Source organism: Nylanderia fulva, unplaced genomic scaffold, assembly GCF_048542155.1.
Source record: "Nylanderia fulva isolate GAGA-0341 unplaced genomic scaffold, ASM4854215v1 Scaffold22, whole genome shotgun sequence".
Classification (NCBI taxonomy): Eukaryota; Metazoa; Arthropoda; class Insecta; order Hymenoptera; family Formicidae; genus Nylanderia; species Nylanderia fulva.
The window spans coordinates 1,279,072-1,293,332 of NW_028190285.1; the positions used below are offsets into that span (position 1 = coordinate 1,279,072).

General features: G+C 36.1%; 1 protein-coding gene across 11 annotated transcripts in view; it reads left to right on the forward strand.

Annotated features, from left to right (window-relative positions):
• LOC114932668 (uncharacterized) overlaps positions 1 to 14,261 on the forward strand; it is a 158,408-nt gene that overhangs the window by 80,210 nt on the left and 63,937 nt on the right. Inside the window, exons 1-2 of one of the 11 annotated variants that reach the window (XM_085482838.1) lie at positions 5,485 to 6,105; positions 7,195 to 7,702. The exons of 8 other annotated variants lie outside the window; for them this stretch is intronic. In XM_085482838.1, coding sequence (XP_085338964.1) covers positions 7,540 to 7,702 — 163 coding nt within the window. In that variant the 5' untranslated portion in view covers positions 5,485 to 6,105; positions 7,195 to 7,539. Of the gene's footprint in view, positions 1 to 5,484; positions 6,106 to 7,194; positions 7,703 to 11,045; positions 11,093 to 14,261 lie in introns of those variants that run through there. 2 more of the 11 variants (XM_085482839.1, XM_085482845.1) reach the window with 2 other exon arrangements.

Sequence of the window (14,261 nt, forward strand, 5' to 3'; positions counted from 1 at the left end):
CTCAATTGCTGCCTTTACACCTGTGCTTTCCGTTTCCTTTGCACGAACTTCTAGTTACGTCTTTATATCTTCGCGAGAGAAGTAGCTTTAGAATAATCGATCGCACTGACCAGATCGCTACTTTACTTCGCAATCTTTGGAATATCGCGTCGTTTTATCGTTTAAAAAAATAGAAAAATTATTATTGGTATACAATTTTATAAAAGTAAGATTTATGTAGCTTACATTTTGAGAAATGTTCTAAAACAATTGTCATCGCCAAATCGATCGAAAGCAATTATGATTTATTATTTACGAGTATCGTCACGTATTGTATTTTGTAACACGTATCTCAATTGAAAAACGCTATTCCTAACTTCATTTCGTATTCCACGAGTATACGTACGAGTTATTGAAAAATCTTTAGGAACATTTTAGAGACGCACGTGCGCGACTTATACATAGCATACAAAAACTTGTATTTATTTTTATTACTTTATTACTTAGCAATCTCGATTTAAGTACTATGATACATTTTCGTAATACCACCTTTTAATTACAACGCTATAGTCACCTTAACTTCCACTTAAGGCAAACTCGTTCGGTGGTTAAATCTTAATCAACCTATACTACGTGCAATTTAACTTTTTATATTCAAGAAGTGTACGCGCCATATTTCTGAATATTTTATATAAAAAGGACTTTGAGTTCTTTTTCTCTCTCCTTCTACGGTACCTTTTTAATATATTTTATGATTAACAGTATAGAATATTTGTGTCTCTCTTTTTCTGCAGCATTTCCTATAAGGATTTAATAATTCTGCAGTTCATGCTGCTGAAGGGAGAACTTTGACCTTATAAATTGAAAGATAAGAGAATACGCAGATGGTAGATATTTAACTTTTTAAATGGATGTTTCCTAGTTGCATATGTAGGCTTAAATCTTTTCTCTTTCAAACTTAAAGTAAGTTCTAAAACGCGAATAAAAAATGTGTGATAAATAAGCGATTTTTTATTGCTAAGCTAGAAATTATGTATTAATACTTTCTTTGATAGTATAATGATGCTTTATGATTTAAATGTACTCCAAGGATTAGACATCTGCTTGAAAGCTCGTTTAAAAGTTAATAAGCGCAAAAGGACACTTGCGTCATAATTTCGTCCCGGGGAACAAAGGAACGAATTTTAAGAGAAAAAGGACAATCTTGTACTTTTCTCGCGCTTTAAAACGATCTGTTTCTCTTTAGCTCGCGAGATAAAAACAGCCTCGAATTAGAATTTAAAATGTATTCTTCTATAAGCTATGAAAACGAGAAGGATTAAAGATTTGCCATCGAAGTTTTGCGTCGGAACAGAAAACTTCTTAATGCCTCTTCTAAGGATTTGTTAGGCGCTGATAGATTTCACAAAGTTCACACCCAGCCCTGGATGTAAGCCGTTATTTTCCGCGGCATCGTCGCTAATTATTCGCACGGTTTTGCACTGCCTTTACCCTTGGAAGTCTCTGAGACCGATTATTAAGCCGCGGCATCGAGATACGCATCTGCTTCTGAAATGGACGCATATACCGCGAAATGGATCGCGCAAACTCAATTTATGTTTTATGTACGATTCCGATTTAAATTCAGTTCGCGAGATCTACCGTCGCTGATTCAGCCTTTACACACTTGATGTTGCGACATACTCGAGGTTTAAGATCCCACATTGATGACTTTAGTTCAAGCTGTATATATAATTATTTCGACATATTTTATAACATGAAAAAATAATAATTCTTATATATAAATTAATATTTTAAAGCACTTAATAATATCTCAAGAAAAATCCTTATAAATTATTCACGTTTTTCAATAGTTGTTAAATAATAAAAGTGTCGAAACTGTGTTACATCGTGCAAATAATATAATTTCTTCAATCATCGCAAGTATGGCAATCGGTAAAGTTTCTCTAGATTATTCTCAAATATTCTCTCGTCATTGTAACGGCGAACAATTAAGTCCGACGTCCAGGCGACGCGGCCTTTAATGTCTGTGACGCTATGCACGCCGGTTGCATCGCGCCACGGCATTGCAAGGTCGACCAGCTGAGAAAGACCGGCGTGACGTGAATACCGGCGTTGCATGACGCATAAATCGCGCGCGGCGTGGCGCGAGATGGTGTCAGGCCGAGACAAATCTCTTGCGTAAGCGTCCGCGCTATCTGCGATGTAAATCAGCAGCCGACACCTCGATAGCTCGCCTTACGATCTTGGTACGTGATCGCGAGATTACGCTTCGTACAAGTCAACAGTGAGTTGGAGAACAATGAGTTGTATATACGTGGCGTCAATGATGCGCGCAAAAAGAAACGCGCGGCAGAAGACAGGAATCCATCGTATTTGTTCTTTCTGTTTTTTTTTCCGCGCCGCATTCGGAATCCTAATGAGGCTCGGATTACTCAGAATTCGACTTATTTACGGGAACCTTTGATACTTGGCACCTAATAACACGCGTCGAATCTAGAACGGCGTGCCGGATTTGCTTTTACAAATCGGGTCTTCTCGCTCGAAAGAACGTCGGTACAATTTTCTATTCATCGAACGGCCATTCAGGCGAACGCGAATAATTTCTTCTTCCTCGCGTAGTACTCCTATTCTTCCGGTGACCAAACTTACCGAGTCACCGTCTTGCGGTTGTTCTTCAGCGATTGTGCAAAACGTTCGAGGGATACGCGAACGAGGAAGCCGCGAGATCGACCATAAAAGAAATCGCAAGCTATTTTAGGAGGCTCTCTCGTCCGAATTTTTTTTAAACCCCATAGATTACGGACACACTTCCTCGCTTTCTCCGCGTGCAACTGCATGTTCACGGTCGTTATCGTCGCAGCATGCAAATATGTTGCATTATCGATGCAGATTTGTTCGCCAAACGCATACTATATATACATATTAGATGCACGCACGAATCATGCTCATCATGTTTCCTTGAAATGCAATCTAGAAACGCGTGTTTTCTGTCTAGGTAATAACATACATTTCTGAATTATTTTTATCTGATGCAAATATATACGAGGAAATGTTTTTTTTTTTTATTTTTTTTATTTCAAATATATTATTTGAATTACAAATCGAGCGATATGATATTATTAGAGAATGATTTATGGAAAGAGAGAGTTAAATACGATCTGACAAAATTGGGATTTGTGAAAGAATATGGCGATGTGGCTCTTCACGTATATTTTGCGACGTAGCCGAGAGTCCGTGATCAGGGTCGTTACTTACGGTCGATTCGACTTTACGGATGATTTACGATCGCCACGCTCCGACGCCTCTCCCAAGAAGGGCTACCGCGGAAAAAGAAACATTGTCGCTGCCTTCCTATACCGTAAAGTGTACAGTTGATCCGATAAAAACACTTCTTCCCGTTGACAAATTGTCGGACGTACTCCGCATTGATCCGTGTTGATTTTCGCGTCAGTATACATACAATAGCAAAATGTTTAAACAAACAACGCGTACATATTTGAGCGATCTATTGCGTACGAATTTGATTTTATCTCTCTCTTTCTCTCTATCTATGTTCCTTTGTTTGTATAGCAAACGTAACAATGTTTATTTTTATTTGTTCAGATCAATCTCACAGTATGTATATGTATGTGATAGCTACATATCTAAAAATATATACATATCTGTAATAAATATGAATAAAAATGAAACAACGAATACTTTGTCGAAGTAATAAAAATTTCGTGAAAATAACAACTTAAGCAAATTCTTTATGGATGAAAATAAATTGGACATTTATATCTATGTGCGTTTATTCGCCAGAAAAATTTGACGATTTATTTATCAAATCGAATAAACCTTTGTTCAATCAATTCGTGAACGATTGTTGGTTTATGGATGATTTGCCGAATTTATTTGTTCTTCGATTGCGATTAAAAAGAGAATATGTTGCTCGAAACATAAACAACTTATACTATTGATCTAACAACAAGAGTCATATAGTAATTTTGAAACGACTATATTTTTAAAATTTTTTAATGAGTGATATCTTTGAAAATATACATTTAAGATTTTTCTACAATTAAACAAATTAATAAATTATTATTTTTTAAAATTAGTTTGATGCAATATACACTTAACTAATTTATTGGAACAGAGGATTAATCAAAGATTATAATTTCTCTATGTAAAAGGTATAGAAATGAATCGATACGAATTGAATGATTAATTAGAATGCGTAGAAAATATGTGTTAGAATAAATAAAAATAATTTGTAAAATTTATTGCGCTCGTAATGATTGAGAGAACGTCTGTTAGTGTCGCCTTTTAAGGTTGTTTTCGTCATTCCGGATTGCCGTTTATATACACTGTTGTGCTTATTCGTGAGTGAAACTCTGGCATAACCATAAGCGGATAATCGACGAACTGTCAGCGAACAGCTGATTCTCAATCAATCTTCATTGTGTGATTTTCAATGCAGAATTTTTTAACTTAATAAGTTTTAATACAACAATTTATAAATATTTTCAAAGATCTCATTAAGAATCTGACTATTATAGTTTTATTAATAGAGTACGGTGAAAGTGAAGGATCATTTATACTTGCATTATGTTCTTGAGCGAATCCAAATTAGGTGTGAAAGTCTTTTCGCTATCGTTTCTTATTGCATGATTTTCTTATTATTACTATTAAAAAGTAGTTAATAACGTACCGTTTCTCTCTCATATACTTTGCTTTCAATATAAACCCACGTAATTCCTACATTTAAGTATTTATCCGTTATTCTAATATACGTTTATTACACGGAATTCTTGGTTGTGTTTCGAATATTATATGGATATTAAGCGTCCCCGCATGGTCACAATAATACCGGGTATTTAAGGCTACAAATAATACATGTCCGGGTTTCCTTCACATTGCCTGAAATAACTGATAAACAACCAGTATTCACATATAAAGACTCTACTTCTTAGCTTATTTACGTGACTAGGGAAAGTTCCATCAAAAACACAGCGTCGCATTTTATCATAATTTGCTTCGAGATTATGCTTCACTGAATTGATTCCAGACTATTTTTCAAATAGGATAATCCCGGATAATATCTTTATAATTATTATAATACGAAGCACCGAGAATTAATATAAATCCCGGATAATAGTCGAGATAATCCGATATATTCCTTAATAGAATCGAATAACACTTCGAATTCGAGACGCTATTCCACATTTCATCTCAGCTGTTACGCGAGTCGCTTCGTACTTATTTCTCGTTGCACGACGCTCGTATTCCGCAAGATGTGCATCGGCGAGTATAAAATATACAGGTGTTCTCGGTCCCCACTCTTGTTTAGCAACGAGTCGAGCGACAAACGGCAGTGCCGAGGCACCTTACCGAAGGTAATACACCTATCCGCGTGGTACCTGCTGAGTGAGACGTACCGCGAGTGGGAGACGAAAGGAATGAAAGAAAGAGAGCGAGAGACACTACTCGCGCTAAGGAGGGACCTGTGGCTCTTCCAGCGAGTCAGTCACATACTCGAGCACGTTGGACGGAGACGTTCACGCTCGTTAACCGATATACATATACACATCTCGTATCGAGCATCAATATTTGTATTTCATAAGATGTGTGCAAACTCACGGTTGAATCACGCGGTACGTTCTTGAACGAGAGAGTGCGAGATAGAAAAGAAAAAAGTTTAATTCATTTTCCACAAAGTTCTTCGCGAAAGAAAAGTTATCGCGAGATATCGTTCTCTCTTCGTAGTATGTGACGCGCGCGCATTTCGCGGTGAAATCCACCAGAATCTTGAGTGTGCCAAGTGAGAGTGCGCGCGTGCTTTGTTATATCGAGTGCATCGTATGCGGCTTGGAATGCAACCGCGTGCCGTGGTGTATTGCGTGCCAGCGTGGAGTGCACGATTATACTGACGGAAAAGGGAAAAGTGTACTGTGGGGATTTCTAAATATGCGAGGTCGCGCCTCGCCGAGAACGGGTATTTCGACTGTTTAAAATCAGCGCTATTTGATCTCTTTTGTTTTCTTTTTTATTTTCGTTTTAATTAGCGTTGTGTTAATTAAATTTTTCCAACCGGTTAATTCAGCAATAGTCGTCCGCGACACACGTAATCGCAAGAGTTATTACGTAATTATTTTTATGTATTACGTAAAAATGTCACGTGGAGATATAACAGTTCGCCAAGTCAGAATTCAGATTGCAAGAAATTCTTTAGAAAAAAGTTAGCTTTCCACCGCAATTTTTAATCTGCATGCAAATCGAATGGAGATTCCATTCACGGAAGGATAGCGACTGGGATATTGACAAAATATCCCAACAAGTTTATCTTTGTGCAGTGACATTTAATCTAAGCGTAAATTGAAAAGGATCTGATTAACAATGTGCATTTAAAAAATTCTGAGTCTCTTAAAATATATACGTTACGTTTTTTTTCCTTTCGACATTTGATCCGAATATTAATAGAAAGAATTATCGATAGTATAGATTTGTATTTAAAAATTTTATATCAGATTGAAATGTAAATAATCCTAGCTAAGTCATTTTCATTTTTAAATCCTGTCGAATACTTGAAGAAGTTATTTAAAGCAAATTCCACCATCTGTCGCGAATCTTTCGGATTATATTTACCCATTAATTAGCCAAGCGAATTTCGTAAATCATACATATTTACATATGATTAAACGAATATTGATCGACGTGACGTTTATGCATCATCAGATCGGAATTTATCGATTTTGATTGCCGTGCAAACTGAATTCAACGCGAATAGAAACCGACAGAGAGCCGTCGATAATCCCGACCTTTAAACATGTTTCGAAGCAGGTTATCTTCCGCTGAACGCCAGATTAAATTTAAGCGTTGACGTAATACATGATCGCACTTAATCGCGAGGCAAAAGCCGCTTTAAAAAATGGTAGCCACGGTCTCGAAACGTCACGTGTTGTATTTTGTTTTTCTCCGGTTGATTGAAATATCGTGTCACGGCAACAACACGTGACACGATACACGATCACTGCGTCGCTTATAGAAAACTCGATTGCGTTACTGAAAGCGCAAAAAAAATCTCGTCAATATTTAAAGAACAATTATCTTAATTAAAATTCTATTTGTGTATCAAACATTAAAGCGGATAAAGAGATAAATAATTGAAGGAAAAGGGCAGCGGGTAATTACAGTAGGTAATTGCGCGAGCTAAATCTTCTTATTCTATTATAGATGAGACATTCTTTCGACGACATTTCATTCGCAGCGCATAAATTTTTATCGAATCATCCGTGTTCAAATTATTTCGTTAAATCGAGACACGGTTTATCAGCCGTAAACGAAAGCGTATAATAATTTCGAGCAATTGGATTCGGTGGCAGCCGGATAGAACTGGCCGTTTCGTTGAAGCTTCGCGTCTCTCTTTCTCGAGACAGTCAAGTTTTACGTTCCGGAACGCGAATAGTGTCGTTAGAATGTAACGCCATAAACATGATGCCGGACGAGGATTGCTCGTCGTTTCCATCTGGATCAAGCGAGCGCGTACGTTGACGCTGATGGCGTAAGGATCCCGATGATATGGGAGCCGGCAAAATGAATAGAGAAATTCCCAGCAGTACCCTCGCGACCTTGAGGGGGATCCTGGTGAGCTCATTGTCGAGGGAGAACCTCGGCCCTCACGACCTCCCTCTTCACGAGCACACGAGGCATCGACCGCCCAGAAAGGTGCACTTTCACGAAGGTATATAAACTATGGAATTAGCGATCACATTTTTTCCCAATGATGGGAAACATATCTTTACGGATAGACATGCGTTATTTTTACGAAGGTTTACAGAATTATGCACAATCGCTTGATCCTGCTATGGATTTTGAGACTCAAACGTGCATAGACACAATATTTAACAAAAAATATTTAATATAAAAAAGAAATATATATATATATATATATATATATATATATGTATATATTATTTTGAAGTAGCAGTCAATTTATATTCAGGTTTAAAATTGTACAAGTCATAGTCAGATTACGCATTAAGTTCTCAACAATAAATGCATCCTCAGGTTGCATTCTACCGTCATGATCGCGCGATAATTTAAATATAAATGGAGGAAGTGGCACGCCCATCTGCCGACAATGTTGATCGATTACATCGATCTCCATCTGATTTATGTGCAGCATAATCGTTTATGGAATGGATATAACGAGATTTATTCGTGTCCCACGGTGTATCGTTTCGCGATCGGATTTAAATAATTACGCCAGTAGCGATTCTATTGATTCTGTCGATAAGCAATTTTATCTCGCTTGAAATGACGAGACTCTTGAATTTTTATCAGATGTCTCTATCTGGAACGAATATAGAATTATATCGCGACGAGTGGAGAGGAAGATCCTTGAGGATCAAGCTGAAAACTAATTTTGCTCTTCGCTTTCGTGGCGCACTTCTCATTCAAATTAACGTTGAAATCTCGTGACGATTGACTATGCATCGAGCTCTAAGTGGCGACTCGCCTTCGCCGCACGCTTCAAGGATACCTTACAGTTTGCGCATTTCGTTTACGAGTGACACTATGCTCGCGTAATGTTCTTACTCAACTGGGAGCAGTCCCGATATATAAGACGCGGCGACGCTGATTTTCTCGGATATATAACTGATCCGTCCTAATGAACAGCAGCGCGACCTAATGAGATCCCGAGAGCATTTCGCGACACAGATTTTACCCGATTCACGAGCGGACCTGTTAATTGCACAGAAATATCCATAATTCTCAGTGACGAGGGCGCAAGAATGTCAGCGCGACAGAGAACTATTTCATTAGGCTAAAGTATAGTCGAGCTTACATCAATCGGTATTTTTAATATTCATTGTGTAATTTAAATGACAATGTATTGCCTTCGACATTCAATCCTGCAATTTAGATATTAATTTTGTTTTTTTTTTTTTCAAAAATATATATTTTATTATTTGTATATGAAATTTTTTAAACAATTTTAATTCGTATATTAATTCATTCGAGGTTAAAAATTTGTTTTAAAAATTTCAAGATCACAAAAAAGAATTTCTATAACTCTAAAATATATATATATATATATATATATATATATATATATATATGTCAATTATAGAAATTCTTTTTGTGATCTTGAAATTTTTTAAACAATTTTAATTCGTCCACGTAAATGCACATTTTATATGTATATAATAAAATGTGCATTTACGTGGACGAATTTTTTCAATCAGAAACGCACGACTGAAATGTACAAAAATAATGCAACTTTCTTGCGAAGGATAAGAAGAAACTCGTACGCGGTGTACGCTACATACAGGCGGCAGTGTCACGATAAGAATCTCGCGACGCGTTTCTCGTTAAGCGCATTAAACGCCGACGTGCTGCTTAGGAAGCATCAGACTGCTGCACTGCCACTTTATAGCCTTTCTGGGAACGATTATTTCCTCGACGGCAAGTCCCAGACAATTAACCGCGCACGTCTTCTCCGTGACTAATAGAATCCGTTGATGTCACGCGCTGAAAAGTACGCGTTCTCAAACGGCGGATGTCGCGACGACGTCTGCGAATTTTTCGACTCGAGTGATACTCGAATGATCGTTCGATCGTGAATCGATGCGACGTAATTGGAATGTCATCACGTACGTATCGAAACGATTCACACGTAAAACGTGTTCAATGAGGAAACGTGAGATGCATCTTCCAAGATGCGTCGTGATGACATGCATCGACAAGACAATTCAGAGATAAGATAATTTTTTTTATGTAATCCTTCATTCGATGTAGCGAAATTTTCGATCGCTTTTTTTTTATTTTTTTTTATTTTTTTTTTATTTTTATTTTTTTTATTATTTTTTTTTTTTTATTCCAATTTTCACGAGTAATGCATGCGTTATCTCTTGTGAACTTCTATTAGGTGAATTTGAGCGAGCGGGAAACGAGGATGAAAGGGGTGTGCGAGTAGTAATTGTTAATTAAGGGGTAAATCAATCCACGTACAATTAATTGGTTTCGTCGTTTGCACCATTTTGTCATTCGTCTTATATTCGTAAATTTACACGCGATTCACATGCGATAGAAAACCTTTTTGAGGACCCTACCTGAATGATAGAGAGATTCATTTCCGATTTTTATTTCCCGGAGAGACTCGCCCAAGGGGTTGATATTTTCTCGTTAATGTTATCACGTGAACTGCAACATAATAATAATATATACAATAAAAATATTAGTAAAAATTATTTTTATAATTCTATAAAAAAATGATTATATAAATAAAAAAATATATGCTAAATACAATTACACTGATTTTCGATAAATTATAAAAGAAATATATATCGTTATATTAAATTTCTTTTGTAATATATGTGCTGTTAAACTGATTGCAAGTATTGTTTGTTAAATATTGAATGGTCAGATAATGGAAGAATAAGGGAATCGGAAAATATTGACGCGTGAGATTTCGCTCGAAGCAATATTTAATGTACGATAACAAAATTTGGTAGAGTATATACAACGTGTACACTCTCGACGTGTTTGCATCGGATAAAAGTCAATATAGTTCTATCAAGGATCATTTATTATCGATACATATCAATAATTAAAAATTGGAACAATATCAAATTCTGGGAAATCAAAATTTATATATAATAGTTATGCTTATTATGTTATAAAAGATAATTTTTACGTTACATGCAAGTTATAGAGAGGACATAAACTGTGTTTAAAAATACGGACGTCTTCACATTTCATAATATCTGTTGAGAAAATGTCTCAATATTCTCGAGAAACACTCGGTATTACACGGGCAGTAACTTTACTTTAGGAAAAAATTACTACTCTTACAGTTTTACGTTTTTTTCATGCTTTATTTTATGAGTAGAGAGTGTGAAATGCTCAACTAAAAATGTCGCACATTCGAAGCTGCTACTATAGCGCTTCAAGAATATCTTTCTCCGCATTGCGCCAAAACTTAGGACGTTCGCTATCGCACGACATCTCTCATAATGTTCTACGTCATTCGATAATTATAATAAATCTCATATATCTCTCTCTTCTTCTGTTTCAGGTGAGTACCCAGTTATAAAGAGCCGCTTTATGCAGCATCCAGATAATCGCGGTATGTAGATTCAGTCGAACAGAAAATGAACCTACCAAACACAGTTTGTGTTTCGGTCATTCTCGCCAGCTCGACGTTTCATTTTCTGCAATGTTTCAACAACAGTAATCCTACATGAGCACGAACCGATACGTTGTTGTTCAACAGAGACACCGACACCGGTAGAATTTCGATGAATTCAGTAACTCGGAGTAGTATAAAATTCAAATATAAAATTTTAAGGTTTTTTTTAGTTCGTTCAATATACTATATAAACAGAGGTAATTTTAGTGCGTCCGTATATAGTATCAAAATTATTTTTAACGTGAGTTTTGATCCCTGCATGGTTAAAATAAAATTCACACCCGCCGATAACGCATATATAAATGCCTAAATAACCTTTTGAAGATCAGATGAAATAAATTACGGTCGTAAATTAATATATCCCAGATTAGAAGAGAATTTACATATCGAGGACCTCTCTGGGGAAAATCCACGACGGTCACGCGATATTGCACTTTAACGCGCCTGCATTCTGCCTGAAATTCCAGCGCTCGCGAGGTATAAAGCGAGAATGATTAGTGTGCCATATTTCGGAGTCGCTTTATCGGCAAAGTTACCTTTTACAACATCGTTGTCATTGCAAGCGTAAAGAGAGAGAGAAAAAAAAGAGAACCTTTCCGCTTTTCGAAGATACGTACACGTTCAAAAAAGCCTAATTCGTGTTCAGAGCCACAAATTTATACGCGAATGAACCTTTAGCGCATCTTATACACTTATTGCGTCTTTCTTTCCTCCTGCGACGTGTCGAGCAGCGTTAAAATAGCGCAGATAGAGTGCCATCAAGATCTTTTCCCAGACACTTTTGGCCAAGAGCAATATCTTGCCTCGAAAGGGTGATGCACGTGACGAGCAATTAATTCTGGACGCTTCGAATTTTCAGTCGAGAGTTTACGAGAAACTTCATCGGATGTGTAACGTCGCCGATAGTTTCTCAAGTCTTCCTTAATGAGGTCTTGAATGTTAAAGAGGGCCAAAGAGATTGTATGATCTCTTTATTAATGTTTAATGTCCTGTAGATTTTTTGCGGAAATAAAAACAGGAACAATAACTTTGAATCATCAATTTGAGACGAAATAAAAGGGTGGAAAACTTTTTGAAAAATGGAACTTGTTATACGGACGCGAATCGATAAATCGAGGCATGAAATGGTGTCAGTGACAAATGTGTCGATAAATGTTAACTTTAAATCAGAAGTATCGTTAACGATTGTTGAATGCACTAGTGGATAAATATAAATAAGAATGATGTCAACGTGTTTTTTAAATTTAATCGATTGCAAGTAATTTTCGCGCAAGGAACGCAATCAAAGAAGATTGATTACTTACGTATATTAGTTTTTAAGTTTACTATTAGAATTTCAAAGCTGTTTGATACATTTTAAATTGCTTTTTCGATGAGTAACATTTCTTTAAAATACATTCGGTTTAAAGTACTTTTACTGATAAGTCTCATTAATCAAGTATACGTGTTTCTTTGTGATAATTCAGTTTTCAATGAATGATAACGCGCATGCAATTATCGTTTTTCCAGGTAACGAGCCAACTCATGTTTTACGCGTTAAAATTTATGACAATAAGTAGTAAGATTTAGATATCCTTGTCACGCTGTATCACAAATCGCTACATTCTGTACGTGTCTGCGATATACGTGGAAACAAATTTTTTTTGACTGTCCGTAAAACAATTTTTATCATTATTATTTATAACGCGACGTCGCAGCAAATTCTAATCCATATAAAAACGAGAGATTGGTTCAATTTTATAAAATATTTTATAAGAAAATATTGTTGCATATTTGATACATATCTCTCAATTATATTTTTATTCCATTATGCTATAAATGCTTATAAAATAATATTTGAAAAATGCAACTTCCGTGCTCAATCGATTTTCGATACTTCACTCGTACGTTCATTTGATCGATTCGATCGATCGTTCAACATAACGATTGACGTACTGATTGGCAACTATCCGAGAACCGACTCTGCAAACTAGCTTCAGTCTTAAACGTTATCGACATTTGGATAGAGTAGAACGCGGTATCCCATCTGTTTCCGTTGTGAATCTCATCTCTCGGCTCCAACAAGAACATCTGAGTAAGACAATACGAGGATTCAACCGGCTGGCTTTACGAAATAATATCGCGCGCCGTATAAACGTGCTACCAGAATATTTCATTTCATTAAATCCGTATATTATTTGGGCGAAGATATATTTCATTCGGTACGTTTCGCAGAAATGCAGTAAAATTACTGCTATGAGAAGGTTCACAATACCTCTCTTAGCAGAACACTTTTGTTCTCACGCGATTCGTGCATGTGCATAACCGATGAAGTGCAGCTTTTTAATGCAGAGGTATCAACTATATAGCTAACGCATAAAAGCTCTTTTCACGAGAAAAAAAAACGCTTAATCCTCTGGCGCGTATAGAGATTACAAAGAAATATATTTTCCAAGAGCTTTCTTTAGAACAGACGACAGCTAAAGTTGCTGATTAAATATATATTATGTCGTGAATAAAATGCATTATGATTTTTTTTATTCATTATTATTTTATTAATTTCCGGCTTATTTCTTTTCTATTTTCTCGAGTATGTGCATTAGTCATTCCATTTTTATTGATTAATTTTATTAATTTTATATCAATGATTTAATAATTAATTTTGCATTCTTGTAAGAAATTTTATTATGGAACTAAAAATACAATAAATATACGAATCGATTAATCACATTCGGCACATCGTTAACGATGTCAAACTCAAGCTAGATGAACTTATTCAGGGATCCAGGATCAGTGGTCCAGGATAATCCGCTCAATCCGTTTGTATCGCTCGTTTGTATTGCAGCTTTGGATTCAGTACTGACAGATCCAAGCGATATTGTGTTCTCGTTTATGATTCACGAATTATACGAACTGACTAATGAGATTAAGATGCGCAAACGAAAATCGTTTCTATTCAGAGCGCATTTACTCCTCTCTGAATAGTGATTCGGATAATGTGTTTCAAAATTCACAAAATAACGCGAGAGACAAATTGTCGACGTGAATTCGTTTATGTCAATTAGAAATTGCTTACCGAAACAGTTAGATCTCACATTAATAAGTTTGATATAGCCAGGTGATTCGG